Genomic DNA, 22,959 nt, shown 5'->3' on the forward strand with positions numbered 1-22,959 from the left:
GATCCTGAGTGACACAGAGAATGTGCTGAGGGGAAGGAACCAGTCTCCCTACTCAGTACGGTGGGCCCTCCTGCAGCCACGGTGCTATTGTGGGACTGTCCCACTGGTCACAGTTGACTGAACCGTGCGTAGACAGCTGACCCTAAAGAGGCCCATGAGATTCCTCCTGGGAATCTGGACATGGAATGCTAGTTATCTAACTGGGAATGTAGGATAAGAGAGAATTCGGCTTTAGTGCTGGGGCAGTTGCTGGCCAAGTACAGAGAGAAAGAGAAAGCCGGCCTGCAGAGGGAAGATGAGTGGAGTGGACCCAGCTGAAGGTTAGAGACTGTGGTCTCAGAGGGACAGAAGTGAGCTTCTTGGGTCCCAGCAGGTTGGCAGGTACAGATTTCATCTCTTGAAAGGTCTAGCTGGAAGTCCTCCTGTTTGGATCTCTGAGAGTCCTAACTCTCTCTTCCTTTTGTAGTTCAAGTTAGTTTAGGGGGAGGGGAGCCTGCGTGGCATCTGCCTTCAGCTCAGGTTAGATCTCTGGGTCCTGGGATCAAGGCCTGTGTTGGGCTTCTAGCTCAGCGGGGTGCTGCTTCTCCCTCTCCCTCTGCCCCACCCCCTGCTCCTTCTCTCTCTCAAATAAATAAATAAAAATATATATATATATATATTTTAAAGTTAGTCTGTTTCTATGCTTTGCAAACAAGACTGTCCTTTCTAAGAATGAAAATACTGGTGGTGATGATGGTAATAGATAACATTGGTTATGTGCCAGGCAGTTTTTTTTTTTTTTTTTTTTTAAGATTTTATTTATCTGTTTGACAGAGGGAAAGATCAAAAGTAGGCAGAGAGGCAGGTAGGCAGAAAGAGAAGCAGGCTCCCTGCTGAGCAGATAGCCCAAAGCGGGGCTCGATGCCAGCACCCTGGGATCAGGACCTGAGCTGAAGGAAGATGCTTAACGACTGAGCTCAGGCTCCCCTAGTGCCAGGCAGTTTTAAGAACTTTCCATATAGCATCTATTTTTATCCTTACAACTCTTTGAGAAAGGAAAACTTACCAGCCCCATTTTACAGATGAGGAAACTGAGGGACAGAAATCACATGGTGAGTAGGTGGTAGAACTGGCTTTTGGATCTAGTAATTGGCCTCCATGGCCTTTACCACTTCACTATGCTCTCAGAAGCACAGGGTGACGGACTTGAGGTTATTTCCAATGTGTGGAGTCCCTCACACACACCCACAATACTGGGCAACCCCCCCCCATCTGAAGACACATGCCACTTGTAGACAGCTCCCTCCAACTGAGGAAGTGGCAGCAGCTTTACCAACTCATGAGCCAGTTTCTTGTAACTGTGCTTTGTGTTGTAGAAGCAGAGGCTCTGATGTCACTCTGCAGTTAAGAGTTGAACTTGACCCCGGGTTGTCCTAAGTCTGAGTTTAAATCCTTGTTTTGCCTCACATTACCACCTCGGGACAGTTCATTAACTCCTCTGAGCCTCAGTTTCCCTACTTATAACACAAATAAGAATATCTCTCTTACAGAGTTGTGGAAACTAAATGGGGATGGGCGACCGTGTTTCTCACTTGGAGGCTGGCTGCCACATGGGGAAACTCTACAGAAGCCCCAGTAGGGTCTTTTAAAAAAATTGTTATTTGGAGCACCTGGGTGGCTCAGTGGGTTAAAGCCTCTGCCTTCAGCTCAGGTCATGATCCCAGGGTCCTGGGATGGAGCCCTGCATCAAGCTCTCTGCTCAGCAGGGAGCCTGCTTCCTCCTCTCTCTCTGCCTATTTGTGACCTCTGTCTGTCAAATAAATAAATAAAATCTTTTAAAAAATTGTTATTTTATTTATTCTTTTCCCAGTACGGTCTTTATACACAGCCATCATCTTCCTTCCATTTCTATTTACCCCAGTATGAACATCTACTTCAGGGGTGGGTGCCTGGCTGGCTCAGCTGGAAGAGCATGTGACTCTTGACCTTGGGGTTGTAAATTTGAGCCTCATTTGGGGCATAGAAATCACTTAAATAAATAAATAAAAAGAACATCTTATTTCAGAAACCTGTAGATGAAGACTTACAAAAATGGGCAGAAGGAAGAGGTAGACATGAAGAAAAAGGTGTGAAAGAGGCAGGGTGAAGGTCTCCAGCCCAAGGACAAGTCCTAGAGAACTGAGGCGAGAAAGGGATGACCTTTAGAGAAGGAGAGACAGGACGCCCCCGTGCAAGGCCAAAGAGCAGTAGAAAACGCAGTGCTCACCCTCGTCAGACGGTCACTTCTCCTCTCCCACGCCCCAGAGGGTCTGCCACCCAGTTCAGCCCTGCATGCACCAGCCACCCTGCCCTGCTCCACATCCCAATAGGCCCCGAGAACCGAGACCCAATGTCCAGGAAGCTGCCACACTGTTAAGGGTCGACCTGCATCCCCTCAACACTCACATGCTGACACCCTAACCCCCAGGACCTCAGGACATGACTGGATGTGGAGACAGGACCCCTAAAGTTGGGGTTTAAGTTACAGCTAGGCCACCAGGATGGGCCTCACTCCAACCTGACCCACGTCCCTTTAAGGGGAGATGTGAACACCCAGAGAGACCCCGTGAGGACCCAGAGAGGTGGCCGTGGGCAAGCCAAGGAGAGAGACTTCTGGGAAGCCCCACCTGCTGACACCTTGACCTTGGACTTCCAGACTCCAGAACTGTGAGAAAACCATTTTCTGTTGTTTAAGGCACTTGTCTGGCAGCCTGAGCCAAGTGTGAACCTGCCCCTAACCGGCGCCATGTTAACGTGCCGTCCAGACCAGACATGAGATGAGAAGAGGCCATAGAAGCAGCGTGTGCACTCAGAGACTGTTTCCACTCGGGGTTCCTTCCACGAGCTTCCCTCTGAAGGCGGTTTCCAGGCCCGCCCAGGTTCCTAGGGCCGTCTCCACTCTCCTGCACATCTTCTCTCTAGCTGGAAAGCACCTTCTGTATTCGCTCCCGCACTTCCCTCATTCCCAAGGACACCATCATCTCGGCTACAGGGGGTCCTTGCTAAGAATGAAAAGAGAAAACATGGCCTCATTGCCTTAAACTGCTGAATGAGCGAATACCCAGGGAACCCCAGTGTTGCTGCCTGCACCCCAAGGGGCACAGTTAGCCTTCTACTGTCTTTACTTTCTGCGGCTGAGGCTGACTCCCAGGAGCCCGTGCTCTTGGCGCCCCCCACCCCCCGCTCCCCGGCCGTCAATGGCCAGCTCCAGGCAGGCCGGGAGTGGGTTTCATTCACTGCTGTGCCCACTGTACCCGACATGGTGCTTGCGCACAGTGGGCACTCCATACATACTATCTGCTGAATGACTGAAGGGGACGATCCTGCGCCATTTGTCTTTGTACCCCCAGATCAGAGCTTACTGCCGGCCAGTGAATGCCAGCTGAATGGATGAATGGGGAGCTCCAGGGAACCATCCGGCCCATCTGCCCACTTACCAGCTGCCCGCTGAGGGCCACGCGGAGGACCCGCATCACAGTACTGTGTTTGGTCCCTTCCAGGCCTTCGGATACCTTCTTCAGTTTGCTATTCAGCATGTCCTGAGTAAAGCTTGTATCGGGTCCTTCTAAAAGCCTAGAAGAGAGGGGCGCCTGGCTGGCTCAGTTGGAAGAGCATGCTATTCTTGACCTCAGGGTTGTGAGTTCAAGCCCCATGCGGGGTGCAGAGATTATTAAAAAAATAAATAGGGGCGCTTAGGTGGCTCAGTTGGTTAAACGTCTGACTCCTGATCTCAACTCAGGTCTTGATCTTGGGGTTGTGAGTTCAAGTCCCACATGGGGCTCTACCCTGGGCATGGAGCCTACTTAAAAATAATAATAGTAATAAATAAATAAGTAAGCAAATAAATATATAAACTTAAAAAAAAAAAAGCCAACAAAAGACTAGAAAAGAGCCAGTCTATGGGGGCCTGCATGGGCCAGTGGCCAGTACGTGAGAGGGAGGATTTCAGAAGATTAACAGTCAGCTGGGACTCTTCAGGCCTGTATTCAAGCCTGGTTGGGGGCGAAGGGAGGGAAGGAAGATCTATTATCCTCATCCCCATCCAAGCTGAGGAAGACAAACAACCAAGGGACCACATTCACAGATAATCCAAGCTCAATATAGGAAAACTCCATAATAAGAAATTTACTAATTTCTACCTCAATGTTAAGTGATCTCTATGCCTGTTTTCTCATCTGTAAAGTGGCTGCACCTCACAGGGTGCTGGTAGGGCTAAGTTAAAACTTGTCAGGAACTAAGTACATTCACTGCCTGAATAGACAGTAAGTACTCCAAAGTATTTGATCTTGTATTTCATTAAAAGATGAAGTAGCTGACATTTTTCTGTCCAAGAGCTGAGGGACCTTGCAAGAGAATCTTCAAAACAACAACAAAACGAACTTAAGAACAGGTTAGACACAGGGTGGAAGAAGGAAGCTCTCTGGGAAATTACCTGAAATGCAGTGGAAGGAAGACTCCTGGGGATGAGGGGGAGGGGTGAATCGCACAGAAGTGCAGGAGGAAAGATAGCAGGAGACCCCAGCCCCCTACCACCACTGCCACCAACTTGCTTACACACATTTTCTCCCTTCCTTCCTTCCTTTTTAATTTTTAGGGCAGCAACAATGCCCCCTTGCCTCCATTCTGGGACACGGTAAGACTTAGGCCTATCAGACCTGCACATCCATACTGGCCTTTATGAACTCTGCAGTGAAGTCACAGATGCCACCTTCCTGGTGGCCAGGAACAGCACCTCATGCAGCTGCACGAAGAGATAGGTGACCCCAGCCTGCATGCGCTTCCAGAAGGCCTTGTACTCAGCAGGCTGCTGCACTTGGACGTGAAGTAGGCCACGGTGAAAGTTCCCAAAGCAGGAGAAGGTCATGGTGTCCGCTGCTGGGGGCCACCGAGGACAGGGCTCCGTGTTAGCCGGCCTGGTGCCCCCTTCTTACTACAACCATTCTTTGCACACAGCTTGAGGCACTTCAGACCCAAAATGCAAGAGGCCAGCCACCTCGGTCCACTTTCCTGAGATCCAGCTGAGATCCTCTCTCACTCGTGCGCTCGAGTTTCAAGAGACTCCCCAGGCACTCAGAACTGCACTTGCCAAAAAAGAACACTCATAACGACTCCGAGCTGGAGCAAAGGACAGGGGCAGGGTGGGGTGGGTCTGTTCGCCAGCGCCATGTCAGTTTCCTCTGGCTACTACGGGGACTCCAAACTGGAAATGCTGCACAGGAGCTGGGGCTGGAGAGCTTTGCCGGCGCGGACGATCCACGAGGCCGACTATGATGCCGCCTGCGCACGTCGGGATCCAGGGAGCCCCCTTCCAGGGCCGGGCTTCGTGAAGAGGGCTGCATTCAGCAGGAACGTGAAGAGACTGCCGCTGCGGACTGACAGATTCCATCCCTAACTCTAGTATTTGAGCAACTGAGTTCCAATGGGACGCCAGAGTAACCATCCTTACCGCATTATTAACTGGGCCATGTGAGAACTGTTCCTTCCAAAATCCGGGAGACAAAACATGGAAAACATAAAACGTAGCGTGGGAAAAAACAGGTATTCTCCTCCACGTCACTGTGGGGAAGCAGGCTGCCAAGGAGCTGGTTTAAGAGTGACAGGTCCCAGGTGGCCAACAATGGCAGCTCTGGACACGTGAGAGCTGGCTCAGAGCTGGGCGTGGACACAGAAGGGACATCGAGAAATCTGGCAGCTCTGGAATGCTTGGGTATTGGTTTTCCTGCCTTGAGTGGGAGCCTCAGACTGTCTCTGAAGCCTAACCCTGTGGCAGGGATGGGGAGTTAAGGCAATGGTCCTGGTGAATTAGAACTTAGAGCCCCTATGGTGGAATGCCCTAAATTAAAGGAGTATTAATAATAATGGCTCTTGGGAATTAATCCTGGAGATACACTTGCAAACCTGCTTAATGATGTCTATATGTGGCTATTCACTGCAGCATTGTTTTTAACAGCAAAATCTGGAAGCAGTCCAAATGTCTATCAGCAGGAAACGAGTTAAATAAATCATGGTAATGTGGTTTCATAACGGGATTGGTGTAGCTGCAGAAAACAATCAGAATGCTCTCTAAGCACTGAGCAGAACCACAAGTACCTTTTTTTTTTTTTTTGACAGACAGAGATCACAGGTAGGCAGAGAGGCAGGCAGAGAGAGAGAGGAGGAAGCAGGCTCTCCACTGAGCAGAGAGCCTGATGTCGGGCTCCATCCCAGGACCCTGGTATCATGACTTGAGCTGAAGGCAGAGGCTTTAACCCACTGAGCCACCCAGGTGCCCCTGATCCACAAGTATCTTTTTTTTTTTTTTTTTTAAGATTTTATTTATTTATTTTTCAGAGAAAGAGAGTGAGCACAGGCAGACAGAGTGGCAGGCAGAGTCAGAGGAAGAAGCAGGTTCCCTGCGGAGCAAGGAGCCCGATGTGGGACTCGATCCCAGGACGCTGGGATCATGACCTGAGCCGAAGGCAGCTGCTTAACCAACTGAGCCACCCAGGCGTCCCGATCCACAAGTATCTTAAGTGAAAAAGACAACAAACCAGAAACACACCAAAGTGTTACCGTATTTTTGTGTAAAAAAAGAAGGATCCTTGGGGCGCCTGGGTGGCTCAGTTGGTTAAGCGGCCGCCTTTGGCTCAGGTCATGATTCTAGGGTCCTGGGATCAAGCCCCGCATCAGGCTCCCTGCTTAGCAGAGAGCCTGTTTCTCTCTCTCTCCCTCTGCCGGTCGCTCTGCTTGCTTGTGCTCTCTGTCTCTCTGTCAAATAAATAAATAAACTCTTTAAAAAAAAAAAAAGAAGGCTCCTTTAGATTTAACTAGGAATAGTAGTAGGTATGGACAGAGGGTTCTGGAACTAGGTCGGTGGGGATCAAGGATAAAAATGGGTTTCCCGATTATTTACCTTTTTTATACTTTCTAGGCTTTAGACCCAGGTTTGAGAGATCTGAATGTGTTCCTAACCAAAATACTACATCTAAAATTTAAGAACTTCTAAGAATGGAGTCATATACCCGTATGGTTGAATACTCTGACATTACGCAAAGGAAACTGCTAACGGTGGTGCGTTTCTGTCGGGGGCAAGAGGACAGACAACACATTTTTTGCTAATAGACCTTCTTGCACCATTTGTATGTTACTGTAATTTTTGGCCGCATGCTTATTTTCTTATCACTTCTCAATGTGTATTATAACAATATTTTTAGGTTTCCGGGAATCAGGTGCTTTCCAAGCACTTTGCAGAGAAACACAAGGCCTTGTAGGCCCAGCCTACAAGGTTTGGGTTTGAATTCCTGCTCCTCCAACTTACTATTATTTTAGACAAGTTACTTAGCCTCTCTGCGTCTTGATTTTCTCATCTATAAAATGGGGATAACATTTTAACCTGCTCCTTCATTAGGTTGCTGTGAATTTAAGTGTGTATACACACACACACACACACACACACACACAGCCCTCGCATGAATCTATGTACCTAATGTACAGAACGTATAAAACAGCCCACTGAGGGCATGTGCACAAGCAAACACTTATTACCTACTTTAATCTCTGCAATTAAGGCGGAAGGAGATAAGTAAAGAGGACACTGTGGGTTTTGCTGCCCACCATCCGTCTGCCTTCCTCCTGATAGCCCAAATCTTGGGGAATCGCCTGGCTCCCATTCTCAGCCCATGTGCCCTGGCTGGGGGTCCATTTAGAACCCAGGAGAAGGATAAGCTAACCTGCACTGACTGGTACGTTACGCTCTCCAGGCTTTAATGACTGGTTCGGAGACAGGACAACAAGGCTAACCAGGCTCCATCGGAGCTCATCGCAAGACACGGCTGAGGCTCTGTGGTGTTGGCGCAGATACGAGAGGCTACTAATGCTCCCTTCCAGCGTTTCTCCTTTTCACAGGCAGAGACAAAATTTTTTGCCAGCCTCATGGCTGCCAAGTTAAAAAAAATCGACACTTTCCAAACTCCCCTGTGGCTTGCTATGGCTGCCAAGACAGGCGTTCTAGTTAGCAGGATACGGGCGGAAATGAACGTGTAACCCGTAAGTCAGGTCTGGAAGGGGAAGGAGTGTCCTGTCCTTCCCTTGTCCTCCTTCTTGTTCTGGTTTCATTGTGGATGATCTGTGAGCCACCATGTACCGCGTAGACCAGAGCAAAATCTAGGGACAGCAAGACCCTTGAGACATGGGAAAAGCTCTCCAGCCTCGGATGGCCACTTCCACATGGGTCAGCTCTGTCCCCTCTGTCGTCTGATAGAGTCCCACCCTCCACCCACCCAGCACAGACTCCCTGCAGAGGAAGGAGCCAGCATGGAGAAGTGTGGAACAGAAGGTCAAAGGGGCAGAGAGAAAAAGTAGGTCTTGATGACACAGTTTTGGCTCCTGCATGAGGCTCGGCTTAAGTCAGCTTTGGTTGTACTTCTGTTCCTGTCGTGGTAAGGACTGTAATGTCATCTCTACCTTGGAGACGAGGAAATGGAAGCTCAAAGAGGTGTGGTAAGTTGGCCACAGCGACGCCGTGTGGGCAGGAGAATAACCGGGTAAGTGGCGGTACTGGGAGGGAAGCCACGGGGACCCACTCCCAAAGCCCAAACATGCCGCCCCTTTCGGGGAGGGTCTGGGGTCCTCTGGGGAAGCCTCTCTTCCATACAGACCCAATCAGCTCTGTCCAGACCCTCTTGCCAGCCATGGAGGCTGGTGCGGGGACCTCACAGTCAGCCCTGGGAGAAGGGTCCTGGGAGAGGGAGGGAAGTCGGATGCAGAGCCTTGGGCTTGGCCTGTAGGAACTCACCCCAGCACACGCTTGGCAATCACATCCACCTTCTCTGAGAGGGCGCCCAGCTGTGCTCGGCCCACTGCAGGGCGAGTCCACAGGTAGGAGTATGCTGGCGAGACCAGATCCTGCAGGCGGCAAATGTGACCCTGGGTCGGGGGTAAGAGGCAGTCACTGGGAGCGCTGTGGACAGGGCTCCAACGCACCGGGACAGGCAGTGACGGGGCACCAGCCACTCCCTCAATCTCCTGCGACTCCTCAACGCCACACCTGTCTCAGCAGGATGATCCTTTCCATGTAGGCTGGGGCCAGGACCTCCCTGTCCTGAATCTGGTCCCCGAACGTCTCCTCCACCAGGGCCTGCAGCTTCCCCACCAGCTGGCGCCTCTGGGTCTCGCTGCTCACCAGCCGACAGAGGTGCAGCCTGTAAGAGAGGCCAAGGGACTGTCCTGACTCTGGCATCACCAGCCCCAAACCCTCTCCCCGCAGGGGAGCTTGTGGGGGGTGGAAGCATGACACATTATGTGAGCTGCCCATCCCACACCCTGGAAACAATATACAGGAAAGGGATCTAGCCAAAGTCTGCAGCAGCCTGAGAGTCCCAAGCAACCCTGAGAGATATCCTGTTTTTATTGTTTCTAAAATAGGAGCTAACATTTTAAACAAGGAAGAGATCACATAAAAATAGAGATTTCTGGCCTCTCTCAGGAAATTTGAAGATCTGGCTGCAAAGGGCCCGCCTTCCTCACGCTTCAGTGCTAGCATGGAGTGGAGAAGGCCCAGCTCACAGGCACAGAACACTCCAGTCTGCCCAGCCCTCTGCTCTCCAGGGCCTCTCCTGGCGGCCACCCTCCCCTATGCTGCTGGCCTGGCCTCTACAGACACCTGAGTTTACAAGACAGACTCTGCCGGTGTTGCCTCCTGGCACAGCTCTAAGCAGGGGGCTCTGGCACAAAAAGGCAGAGGTCAAGAATACGGATTTGGAGGATTCAAAGCCAGGGGACAGTTTGGAGGACAGATCTGCTTCAATCCAACGTTCAGAGTTAAAACGTTCAGGTTTTCTTATCAGTTCGAATGTTCACCTTTCTAGAATTCTCCTGCCTTGTTCCCTCTCTGGAAGCAGCAAAGCCTCCAAGCAGGCACTGTGAGTCCTCAGTCCCCTTGCTAAGCTGCCCTCACCCTGCCCCCAGCAATGTCAGAGGGACCTGAGGGCCAATCTGCAGGCACTTCGCCCTGGTCCCTGGCGCGGAAGGTGGGCAGCAGCGGTGGGGATCTCCTGGGCTCTGGAACCAGCCAGGCCTACGGATGAGACCAGCCCTGTGAGATGTCTGCAGCAAGTTACACGCACGCTCAGAGCCTCAGGATACTCGCCAATCACATGGGGATGATGGGAGGTGGGGGGCCTCCATCACAGGGCACTGTGCAGATTAAATGAGGGACCATCTGTAAAGCACAGAGCTCAAGGCCACTGGAGGTGGGCAGGGAGTCGGAACAGAGGCTCCCGCGTGTCAGTGGTGGAAGGAGGAGACCCTCTGGGAAGCTATCTAGAGCATACAACTCTCCGAAAAACAGAACGGTTTTCTTACAAAGGAATTAATACCACATGCTGAAACAGTTCCTAAGACTGCCTTAGCAGCAAGATGAGACAGTGGAAAGCAAGCAATTAAGGGACCCTAGTGGCCAAGCTTGAGATAACACTCATCCGGTCCAGGGCCCGGGAGGCAGAAGTGCTAACAGATGGTCTTTACTGTTACTACTCCCACTGCACCTCTAGGACTGCTGTGACAGCTATTACTGCCTTTACTACTAGCACTGACATAATCACAGCAGTGGCTTGATGCTAGAAACATCTAAACGTGACAGCTTTACCTGCATTAGACCCACAGCCATCGGTTCCAACACTGCATCTCCTCCCTGATTCATACTGAGCAAAGCCCACCTCTACCTTCCTCTGGCTGCCCTCATGCTCCGGGGGGGGGGACTAGAATGGGTCACCAGCTATCTCCCCCATCCTGTCTCCATTTCCCTGAGATACTGCTTCCCCTATAATCAGGTAGCGTACAAGTTACATTCGCTCCGGAATGCCCCACTCGAGAGAAGCCTGCTGTTTACTGTGTGAACATGGGCTAGTCATGGGACTGCCCTAGGTCTCAGTTTCTGCATCTGCAAAATAGAGCTTAGTTGGGCAACCGACCTCAGAAGTCCAACGGTAGAAATAAATGAAGTAACATCCTTAAAACACCTGCAGTCCATGTGAATTCCCTGGGCTCACACAAGTAAAGCACTGAGAAGCCTGTTTCCAAACCAGTGCTCAGGAGAGGGCACTGAGTCCCTTGTCCCTTAAGTACACCTCTGTCCGCTGGCTTTATCACTGAGGCCCTTAGACGGATATGTCAACAGTGATCTGAACCGTAACTGGGTTTAGAAGTTTGAGTGAAGAACTACGTGAAATGTACAACAGGTGCCGCGAGACAGTGCTCATTCACCGCTGGCTGAGGGAGATGGGGGGTGATTCCAAGATGAAGATCCCCCTTCTCCAGGCCGTGGTTAACAGAATCCAGGCCCGGGATGGGCAGGACAATAGCAATAACAAAAACAGCACCTACCACGTACTGAACACTTTCTATGTGCCAGAGGCTGCGCAAGGACTTTGACGCAACACTTAATTTTATTGAACTCTCAAGACAATTGCACAAGGTGGGTCCTGTTATCAGCCCCATGTTCAAGAAGAGGAAAGAGAGGGAGCTTAGGTGACTTACAAACTTTGTGTCAGGTCACAGAATGTTAGACACCTGAGCCCACAGTCAAATCAGGTCCATGTGACTCCAAAGCCTGCTAGACCCTCTGCCCCGGGCCCATCATCATCGAGAAAGCCCTTTCCCACCAGCCGCCCCCCACCACAGGTTCCCCACTCACCTGTTGAATTCGGGAAGCTTCTCCAGGTCCAACAGGGCTGAGTGGCAGGTGACTCGGGTCAGGTCAAACTGTGTTATCAACTCCGGCAAGGTCCTGCCCATCTGGTTCTCTGCAAGCAGACATGCCCAGCCTCAGCCCCCTGCCTCTCCTTTCAGTCACAAGGAAGGCTGGGTGAGCACCTTCTGGGCTCCCCACTGCATTCCAACTGAAGGGATTTACCTTCTAGCTCTTTTTTAGATCAAGGGCTCGAATGAGCTCTCATTTGCAGAAAGGATTCTGTCACTCAGAAAGAAACAAGTTTGAAAACAATCAGGCTAAATGACCCTCACTGCCCCCAAAGATGCGAGCCGCAGGAACAGCAGTGCCTGGAGACTGTGATTCCACTGCTCTGGGATGCAGTCTGAGCATCAGTGCACTTTACAGGCTTCCCAGGAGACTCCCAAGCATAGGCAGGGTTGAGAACTACTTTGCTGGGAGCCCCTCCTCCTGAGCAGCAGCCCCGCCCCATACAGTCGGTGGGCAGTGTGGTCAGGCCCGGCCCTCAAGGGGGCCTCTGCCATGTCCCTTACAGGCTGTGTGACTTTAGTAAACGTCTCTGAGCCGCTCAATTCTCTTAGAAATAGCAGTGATAATACATACCTCCCAAGGATATTTCAAGGAGCAAACCAGGTAACAGCAGAAGGAACAATAAGCAGACTACCACTGCCGCATTTTTCAGAAACCCCCTCCACAAAGAGGTCACCCTAATTTGCTGTTGCTTTAACCTTTGCGTTCTAAGTCTTGGGCCAAATAAAGGCTCAGCTGGAGTAAACTAGGGTCATAGTAAGCTTCGTAATACTACTGGAACTTATACTTGCCACAGTGGTAGTAATATAATTATCATCATCGTAAGATCTGTAATTTTCGGGGGCCTGGGTGGCTCAGTTGGTTGAGTGGCTGCCTGCAGCTCAGGTCATGATCCCAGGGTCCTGGGATTGAGCCCTGCCTTGGGCTCCCTGCTCAGAGGGGAGTCTGCTTCTCCCTCCCCCTCTCCCCCTCCTCCTGGCTCATGCTGTCTCTCTAATAAATAAATAAAATCTTTAAAAAAAAAAAAAAAAGATCTGTAATTTTTGTGCTTACTGTGTGGCAGACACTTGGCTGGCTGCCTTGTACTCATGAACTCAGTGCATCCTAACCCTCTGAGGGAGTCCCTTATCCCCATTTTACAGATGAAGCAGGCGAGGCTCAAGACTATAGCTCCTTAAGTGCAGGGGTTACATCTATCTTGTTAGCTATTGTAGCCCCAGCATTTAACACAATTTCTGGTTCAATAAACACAAGAATGAACTTGGGCAGGCTGCAGGTGGCAGCAGCCAGGGCTGAAGACCAGGCAGGCCTGAACCAAAGCCCCCCCGCTCCTCGCTGCTGGAATCTCCCAGGGGTGGGTACCTGCAAACCCCGAGCCACAGTTGGTGATGATATCAAGCAAGGCATCCGGCAGGAAGTCGGCGGCCACGAAATGCTCCAGGAAAATGTCCCCCTGCCTCTTGGACAGCTTGCTGCCATCCCTGTTGAGCAGCAGGGGCAGGTGGGCAAAGCGAGGAGGCTGCCAGCCCAGGGCCTGGTAGAGAAGCAGATGCTTGGAGGTGGAGACCAGCCACTCGGACCCACGCAGCACGTGGCTGATGCCCATGTGGTGGTCGTCCACCACGCAGGCCAGATGATACGTGGGGAAGCCATCGCTTTTCAGGATGACTGGGTCCCCCTCCACATTTGCCACCTCATGCCGATTCCAGCCGTACACCAGGTCCTGGAAGGCTGGTGCTTCCCCCTCCAGGCGGAAGCGGATTGCAGGTTTGGGGCCTTGGGCTAGCTTCTGGGCCACCTGCCCCTGGCTCAGGTTCCGGCACCTGTTGTCATACCTGTCAGGAAGCAGAGTAGCACAGTAGCTCAGGGTACCAAAGACACAGGTGAGTTCTGTCTTCATCTCTGATAGTTAGGTAAGCTTGCCAAGTCCTTTACTTCTCTAGCCTTCTTTCCAGTCTCGAACAGGCGTAAGAAGAGGGCTATGGCGGAAAACCGAGTGAGATAATAACACGGCAGACACTTACGCCCACCTGCCAACCTGTCCCTCTTCTTCGTTAGCGAGGAAATGGAGAAATGCAGAGCCCAGGGGCGGAATCATTGCTGGTGTAGCCGACCGTGCAATCTCTTTCCCCCATGCCAGCCGCTGGGCCAGGCAAGACCACTACATTCACTGAGACTCAAGTAAAAGTCTGCTTGGGGGAAGGGGAGGTTAGGGTCCTCGGAAAGGAGTGAAAGCCACAAGAGGAAAACCCCCTTTTTTATTCCCTGCTTTCTGCTTCTGTGCTCTTTAGCTGTTGTCCTATGAGGAGAGACGCTTGGGGCTACTGAAGCCCCGTACAACAGATAGGGGGTGGGGCAGGGGAGGCCGGGAGGAGCCAAAATGCAGCCCTGATGTCTTGAAGCTGCTGGTTTTATCCTTGAGTCTCTCACCTCCAGACTTTTTTTTTTGGGGGGGGGGGGGGGTGGTGCAAAAAGTGGTCTTATTAAAGCACAGGGATAGGACTCATGGTCAGAAAGAGCTGTTGCCTCACCTCCAGATTTCTGCAAAGGAAGTGGCAAATGTCTGTCAGTTATGCCCTGGCTACTCCAAGTATGGTCTGTGGACTCCCAGAAGCAGCCCCACCAAGGAGCCTGTCCGAAATGCAGCATCCTGGGCCCCATCCCAGACCTGGTGGATCCGAGTCTGCGTGTTGACTAGATCCCCAGGTGAGCTGTCTGCACATTAAAGTATGAGAAACTCTGGCTTGTCCCTTTTTTTTTCTTTATTTTTTTAAGTAAACTCTACCCCCGGGATGGGGCTTAAACTCATGACCCTGAGATCAAGAGTCGAGTGCTCCACCAACCAAGCCAGCCCGGTGCCCCTGGTTTGTCCCTTTTCCACAGGGCATTCCATTACTTGCTCCCCAAAGCATCCTTTTTTTTAAAAAAAATTATTTATTTATTTGACAGACAGAGATCACAAGTAGGCAGAGAGGCAGGCAGAGAGAGAGGAGGAAGCAGGCTCCCTGCAGAGCAAAGAACCCGATGCGGGGCTTGATCCCAGGACCCTGGGATCATGACCTGAGCCGAAGGCAGAGGCTTTAACTCACTGAGCAACCCAGGCGCCCCTCCCCAAAGCATCCTGATAGAAAACGTAAAGCTTGAAAACACACTCCTAACACAGAGCTAAGTGTTCAATCGGTAAACGGCTGCATGAACTCCATGGCAGAACTTGACCATGATTTTAAAAGAGAACCTTCTGCCAACGGACAAGCAGACTGTTTATAATAAAAGAGCAATGCTGCGATGAGGGGCACGTGGGTGGCTCAAGTTTGATATCAAGTTTGTGACTTCAAGCCCCACAGTGCGTGTGGAGCCTTGGCTCAGTCAGGAGAATGTATGTCTCCTGATCTGGAGGTTATGAGTTTAAGCCCCATTTTGGGTATAGAAATTATTTAAATAAACTTAAAACAAGTTTTTAAAATTCTTTAAAAATAGGGGTGCCTGGGTGGCTTGGCCAGTCAAGCATCTGATTCTCAATTTTAGCTCAGGTCTTGGTTTCAGGGGCACGAGATAAAGCCCCATATTGGGCTCTGTGATCAGCGTGCAGTCTGCTTGGGTTTCTCTCTCTCTCTGCCCCTCCACCCACCCTCCCTGCATGCGCATGCCTATGCATTCTCTCTCGCAAACAAAAATAATAAAAAGATAAATAAAAATAAAATTATTTAAAACCAACCAAATAAATAAATAAATGACTAGAACGCAGGTGTCCTGCTGCCACTGCTGATAGGAATCAAGGTGGTCAAGGGCCACAGGGACAGTGTCTATCAAAGCTCCAAACTGGCCCAGGAGTTCCGCATTTGGGAAGGTCTCCAACAAATGCTCCGCGTGTGCACACAACGATGTATGTCCCCGTGATCCACCCCAGCTCTTCTGTTAGAACTACAGATTAAAAATGGCAGAAAGATTCCCTAGTAAGAAACTGGTTAAGGGCAGGTACCTCTGTACAGCGGAATATTGCCCAAGCCAAAGAAAAAGCCTATGGGCCAGCGCAGACTGGGTCTCCTCGAGATGGTTAAGTGGGAATGGGAAGTTGCCCAGTCTGCATATTGTGTGCTGCATTGGAACGTGGGGAGAAGAGAAACAATACACATTTCTCAGGGTCTATGTGGAGCATCTCTGGAGGAGACTTAAGAAACTTCTAACAGGGCGCCTGGGTGGCTCAGTGGGTTAAGCCGCTGCCTTCAGCTCAGGTCATAGTCCCAGGGTCCTGGGATCGGGTCCCATATCTGGCTCTCTGCTCAGCAGGGAGCCTGCTTCCCTCTCTCTCTCTCTGCCTGCCTCTCTGTCTACTTGTGATCTCTGTCTGTAAAATAAAAAAAATCTTTAAAAAGGAGCAACAAAAAAAAAAAAAAAAGAAACTTCTAACAGCCATTTGTCTATGGCAAGAGCAACTGAGTGGCCAGAATCAGGGTTCAGAAAGATCTCTGCATCTGTATCTCTCTGGACCTGAAAACATTTTGCAATGACACGTTAGTATTGCCCGAGAGCTAATGTGGCAGGCAGCTCTGTCACAGCCTCCGTGAGCCCCATCTCCAGGGTCTCTGCCCCTGCGGCATCCCCTCGTCTGGAGTGCAGGATGGACCTATGGTTGCCTTCTTATGAACAGAATGCAGCAGAAGTGATGAGATGTCACTTCCTTGATTTGGTTACGAAAAGACTCTGGCTTCTGTCTTGCTTGCTTTCTTTTGCTTTCCGTCTGACTCACTCGAAGAGAAGCCAGCTGCTGTGCCAGGATCTGCCCTGTGCATGGCAAGGAGCTGGCATCTCCTGGCAACAGCTAGCGCAGCCCGAGGTCTGCCAACAGCCTCACGAGAGACACAGAAGCAGATCCTCCGCAAGCCAAGCGTGGAGAAAACCGCAAACCTGGCCCGAACCTTGACTGGAGCTTTGCAAAAGACCCTGAGCCGAGGGAGCTGGCTAGGCTGAGCCCAGGCTCCTGACCCACACAGGCCATGCAGTGACCACAGTCTGGGGGTGATCTGTTATGCAGCAACAGCCCAGGGACATACACAACTTTGGGCAAGAAACCTTGAGAGGATGGGATTCTCACCGGGGCGTCTGGTGGTTCCTTAGAGCCTCCTTCTTCAGGAGCTCCAGCCGCTGCGGTGAACAGAAGCAGGGGTAAGCGGCGCCGGACTCCAGCAGCGCTTCTGTGGCCCGGGCGTATAGCTTGAGACGCTGGGACTGCTGGTAGGGCCCAACAGGACCTCCCCGGCGGGGACTCTCATCAGGCGGGATGCCTGTGACAGCAAGAGACCATGATCACCATATACTAATAATGGGGGCACCAGGGTGGCTCAGTCATTAAGCGTCTGCCTTCGGCTCAAGTCATGATCCCAGGGTCCTGGGATCGAGCCCCACATCGGGCTCCTTGCTTGGCGGGAAGCTTGCTTTTCCCTCTCCCACTCTCCCTGCTTGTGTTCCCTCTCTTGCTGTCTCTCTCTGTCGAATAAATAAATAAAAAGCTTTAAAAAATGAATAATAATAATGAAGATGCTTGCAGCACTGGCTCCTGGGCACTGTCTGATGTGCTGCAGGCATACAGGAAAGCTTGTGATCCTCAGGGCAATCCTCGAGGTCATTACTATTGCTTGCGATTTTCCTGGTACAGATAAGCTGAGAGATAACAGAGGCTAAGGGTTCAAGGTCGTGGGGCCGACAGATGAGGAGTCACGGAGGCACCTCTGCAGTCCATGCTCTTGACTGCACTTCCTTTCCATCCATCAGTCCCCAGGGCGCGGGAGGGCAGCCCAGGCCTGGAACAGCCCTCAGGAGAAGGAAGCATGGGTTGGGGCACAACCCGGCAGGCCCCAGTTGGACCCCTGGTTCTGCGTCTGAGAAGCTGTGCAGAGGGATCCTGAAGATGTGGGACCCCCTTCGTGGCCTAATCATAACATGTTCAGCACTTGGAAAGCCCCAGGGCTTAAGAGTGGTTCTACTAGGGGAACTGGAAATGTATGTTCAGGTTAAAAACTAGTAAGTAAACGTACACAGCAGTTCCATTCATTGGACTCAAAAAAGTGGGGCGCCCAAGTGGCTCAGTGACACGTCCGACTCTCGATTTCAGCTCAGGTCATGATTTCAGGGTCATGAGACTGAACCCCGAGTTGGGCTCTGTGCTCAGCAGGGAACCTGCTTGAGATTCTCTTTCTCCCTCTGCCTCTCCCCTTGCTCTCTCTCTAAATCTTTAAAAAAAAAAAAAAAGTCGAAAAAGTGGAAATAATCCAAATGCCCAACCACTGAAGAACAGAAGGTGGTATTTTCATACCATGAATATTATTTGGTCACAAAGACGAATGAAGTAGTGACATGTGCTATAGCACCGAACCCCCTCTGCTAAGGAAAAGCCAGTCACTAAAAGTATGTATTATCTGGTTTCATCTACCTGAGAGTGTCCACAATAGGCAAATTGCACAGACAGAAAATAGATTAGCGACTGCCAGGGGCTGAAAGGAAGCAGGAATAGGAGTGACTGCTAATAGGGCAGGATTTTGTTTTGGGAGGATGGAAGTGCTCTGAAATTGGATATTGGTGATGGCTGGCATACCACAGCGAATATACGGAAAAAACCACCGATTTGTACACTTTGAAATGGTGGATTTCCCAGCAGGTGAATTATATGTCAATTACAAAATAGTAACAATAATTTAAAAACCCCACAGAAAGCAAAAACAAAAACAAATCAAAAAACAAAAAACACAGAGTGACTCCTGAAGCAGGAAGCTCTAGAAATCAGCCACTCCCTCTGCCTCACCACAAGGCTAGGGGGTGGTGTGGGGGAGCTCTGCTGAGGCACTGCAGGCCACGCTCACGAAACTGTGCCACACAGGGGCTCAGAGGGTGGGACCTGTTCATCACTGTACTGCTTGTGTCTAGTACAGCACCTGACGGGTCGCAGGCGCACCCTGAAATCCAAGTTTTCATCCTGGTCTGCCTGGTGCTACCTGGTTTGGCTCTGGCCAACCCGTCTTCACATGTGCAGTCCCTCTGCTCCTCTCACTGTGCTTGGGCCACACCGGCATCTTCGCCGCTCCTCTAACACACCCTACAGCAGGGCCTTCCTATCTGCTCTGCCCTCTTGTTTTGAACAGTCTTCGCCCAGGTAACCACATGGCTGGCCCTTCACTGTGCAATCTCGTGCTTTCAGGTCATCTCCTCCAAGAAGACCACCCTGACTGAGACAGCACCCTTCCCTGCCAGTTCCCCAACCTATTACCCTTGTCTCCACAGCACTCATCAACACTTAATGTCACGGTGAGGAGAAATTAATCTGTTCATCGGTCCTCCCCTATTTACTGGGCACTGGTCTCTGTTCAGGGCTGGAACAGGACCCTCATTATAGTAAGTGATCTTCGTGAATGAATTCCTTTATTCAAGTAATTGGTTTTTTTTTTTAAAAAGATGTTATTTATTCATTTGAGAGAGAGAGAAAGCATAAGCAGGGGAGGGAGGCAGAGGCAGAGGGAGAGGGAGAAGCAGATGCCCCGGGTGAGCTGGGAGCCTGACATGGGGCTCAATCCCCAGGCCCCAGGATCATGACCTGAGCTGGAAGCAGACGCCTACCCATCTGAGCCACCCAGACACTCCTATTCAACTAATCCTGATTAAGCATCTACTATAACATTCTATGACAGAAGGTACAAAGGAAATCAGTGACTGCCCTTTGAGAACCCAAAGTCTCGTTAATAGTTTAACTGAGAATAAGATACACATCTCATAAAAGTCTTGGTATTTTTCCTTGTGGAGCTTAACTGGTTATACCTGCCCTGACAGACAGACGACTGTTGACCCAGGGAACATACACCCCTCCTTGTCCTCCTGGTGTCTAGGAGGCCTCTGGATTAAATGTCCCCTAAGACTGATTTTAGAGGCTGCACACATTTTGTTTGGCTCACACAATGTGGTTTTTTAAAAAAAGAAAAATCTGGGCTCAAGTTTAACAATAGGAAGTATTCATTTAAAAAAAAAAGTAATAAAAACCTGGTTTTCTGGCTCCTCTGGGAAGTGAGAAGATTGAACGAACTGGGCCAGCATTCCCACACGGGAACAGGGGGCGGGAGCTTTCTCCTGCTCACTACAGGCCGCGCCTCTCCAGCTCCATCTTATGCTTGGCCTGTGTTTCCTGTCGGCTCCCAGCAGGACCTGAAATCCTGAGGTAAGAACAGGAACCCCAGAACAGCCTCGGAGCTTTTCCTCAGGGAGCTTCAGTGTGTTTTAGGGAGGCACATGCCACCCGAGGCAGCACAAATGTACCCATCTCTCCAGGAAGTCCTCATTCTCCATCTTGGGCCCCATGAGAAGACCTCTCCCTGCTCCCTCTTCCCCTTTGGAGGAGGGTCCTTCCCCGGCCTGCCTCACCTGCCCACTCCAGCATGTCCTCAATATTCTCCACTGCCCCAGGCACAAGGCGGGTCTGATCCGTGTCCTCCAGCCTAAGGATGAAACTCCCCTGGTGCTTCTTGGCAAAAATATAGTTGTACAAGGCAGTGCGGAGGCCACCCAGGTGCAAAAAGCCTGAGAAAAGAAGAGAACAGCTCAGACAAGAGAGGGAAGATGAACTGACTAGCAAGCCCCGCTTGGAACAGGATGTCCCAGGGATATCAAAGCTCAAAAAACAGCTACCCCATCCCATCTTTCTAACCAGGACCGAGTCAGATGGCCACAGAGGACAGGAGTGGTCCACTCGCTTAGCCCCTCATTCTGGAAGTAGCAGACACGTCTTACAGCGTGTGATGTTGTAAAGACTCCAACTCTCCCCAGCTGCACCCTCTGTTCTATTTTGAGATTTGCTTCAAGGCCAAGTTTTACACAAATGAGGACAAGCAGAGGATTATCCACGGAAACCATATCACATGCGCACTTAATGTGTGCAAATTCAACAATGTGCTTGGGTTAAAAAAAAATTAATTACAAACTGAAGATGTCATACAATTACATTTTGCATATACTTTGATTTTCATCTGAAGTTTGACCTCAAGCAATAAGCAAAAGTAATAGTTGATTCCACTGTATTTCTCTTCACCTAAGTTCAAACTCCTAAGATTTTACCTTTCCATCATTCCTGGCTGAAAGATTCACATTAAGCATTTTGCCATTTCCCCTTATCCTGTCTTCTCTTGTCCAGGCCACAGCCCCGTCTCCACGATGAGCTTCTCTGCATTTACAGGAACAGGAGGCAGCACAGGACATGAAGGCCTCTTCTGTAGTCAGGTAAACTCCCATTCAACACTGATTATGTGTGACTTTCTGCTAGTTATCGCAAAGCTACCACAAAAATCAGTGGTCCCCAAGATGGAAGATGGGGGTTCGGTAATTGAAAGAAAGACCTCTTAAATCAAATAAATGTGGATTTAAATTCTGCATCCATTTATTGGTTGCTATCCCTTGGGCACTCTACTTCACTGGTCTGAGCTTAGTCTCATCTGTTAGAGATTAAAAACAAAAAATGGAAACCTCCTTTACACAGCTGTTGGGAGACCTAAATATTGATCGAAGCACAGCTTTCCATTAATTTCAGCAATAAGTGGTCTCAGTTGCTTGATAATTCTTTTATCTGTCTGTAGTCAACAGCCTTTTCCGTATGCAAATCAGCAAGGAAAATGAGAACTATAATAGAGAATATTGTTTATTAAGCTCTAGGAGTACCAGTCCTTGCGAAGTGCCTCAGCTGCATTAGCGCAAACCCATGAGACAGGTACCATCACTAGCCGTGTTTGACAGAGGGTAAAGCTCAGAAGCTCAGAAAGGATATGCAATTTGCCCATGTCACACAGCTGAGAAGTGGCAAAACCAGCAATCTGGACCCGACAATCCCAGCCTTTGGCACCCAGCTACTGAGTGCTCTGCAAAGAAGGGGGCAGACCAATGCTGGTCTGCAAACTGTTGCCAGTTCACAACCACGAAGGGAAACGGAGAATAAACGTTTAGAAACTTAATAGCAATCTGACAGAGTAACTTTGTATCGGTGAACCCAATAAACATAGGCTGACATTTTGTAGGCTTTTAATAATTCTCCTCTTACTCATTTATATTGGTTCTATGAAAATACTGATCCATAATCGTTGGGGAGTTCAGAACCAGTCCTGTCACAATGGTTTGAGAAGCCCACTCTGCACCCGACTGCCTGCAGTGAAAGATCCTGTCACTCTGTGTAGCTGGGGTCTTGTCACACAGGGAAGCCTTACATGCAGACGCTAAGGTCCAGAATGAGAGGCACGCTCCGTGTTGAGAGGGCAGGTGGCGGGCTCCTTGAGAAAAAAAAACCGGGGGAACTAGCGGGGAGGCCCTAACAAGATCTCCACTAGGGTAAACAATGAGCCCCCCGCCTCACTCTCTGGCTTGCTGAGCACCAACACCACTAACCACAGGGCCTTGCACCTGCAGCTTCCTCTTTCCTCCTGCAGGCTTCTGGGCGGCTAGCTTGTCTTTGGGTTCTCAGCCCAAATGCTACGTCCTCAACAAGGCCTTTCTGAGCTTCCTACCTAGCCGTCGGGTCCCTACCCTGCTTCATTTCTCACATGGCCCATGCGATTGTCTAAAGGCAGTTCCTTTTGCACGTGGTTTGTCGCGGCCACTCCCGTGTAGGCTTCTTGAGAACCGGAGCCGTGCGTGCCCGACGACCACTGTATGCCAAGGCCTGGGACCGTACCTAGTACACGGTCTGTATTCGATACGCATTTACTGAGTACGCGGATGAGAGACCTAAAGGGATGGCACACAAAGAACTTCCTGGCTGTATGAGTAATTTACGCTCGTGGACCTGCTTCTGCCTCTGTCAAATGGGGTCTCGCTGCACCCCCACCCCCCACCCCGGTCAGACTCCACCGGAAGGGATTCGTCCGGGAACATTCAGGGGGCGGGCACGGGACGGGGGACATCGACCTGCAGCGTCACGTCCGCCAAGGTTACCTGTGGGACTAGGGGCGAACCGCACTCGCACCACAGCCCCGGGGTCAGTGCCCAGGCTGGCCTCGCGCCGTCCCGTGGGCCGGCCCGAGGCCGCAGGGTGCCTCGCCGACTGCAGCAACCTCTTCAGGAGCACCGCCATGTGGGATGGAAGCGCACACGTGGGCTTCCCCGTGCATCACTTCCGGGGCCTCTCCCAGCCAATCCGCTTCTGCCACAGCGGGCGCGGCCCCGCCCCTTAAAGGCGCAGTTCTCCT

The 22,959-nt window shown here is 50.8% G+C and overlaps 1 protein-coding gene across 3 annotated transcripts; it reads right to left on the reverse strand.

The window, feature by feature from the left end:
• Positions 1–675: 675 nt before the first annotated feature.
• On the reverse strand, positions 676–22,953 carry EARS2 (glutamyl-tRNA synthetase 2, mitochondrial). Of its 3 annotated transcripts, none has more exons than XM_059415124.1 (9): positions 22,706–22,948; positions 20,156–20,311; positions 16,848–17,037; positions 13,118–13,590; positions 11,690–11,798; positions 9,044–9,197; positions 8,792–8,922; positions 3,456–3,591; positions 676–3,020 (listed from the first exon to the last, which is right to left on the reverse strand). In XM_059415124.1, exons 1-9 carry the CDS (start codon positions 22,842–22,844, stop codon positions 2,937–2,939), a joined length of 1,572 nt encoding a protein of 523 aa, XP_059271107.1. In that variant the 5' UTR covers positions 22,845–22,948; the 3' UTR covers positions 676–2,936. The 3 variants fall into 3 exon arrangements, with proteins under 3 accessions (XP_059271107.1, XP_059271108.1, XP_059271109.1); XM_059415125.1 differs by lacking the exon at positions 22,706–22,948 and adding an exon at positions 20,846–21,026; XM_059415126.1 differs by lacking the exons at positions 8,792–8,922; positions 9,044–9,197 and having other exon boundaries at positions 22,706–22,953.
• Between the last annotated feature and the right edge of the window lie 6 nt (positions 22,954–22,959).

This window comes from Mustela nigripes, chromosome 11 (assembly GCF_022355385.1).
Source record: "Mustela nigripes isolate SB6536 chromosome 11, MUSNIG.SB6536, whole genome shotgun sequence".
In the NCBI taxonomy this organism is placed as follows: domain Eukaryota; kingdom Metazoa; phylum Chordata; class Mammalia; order Carnivora; family Mustelidae; genus Mustela; species Mustela nigripes.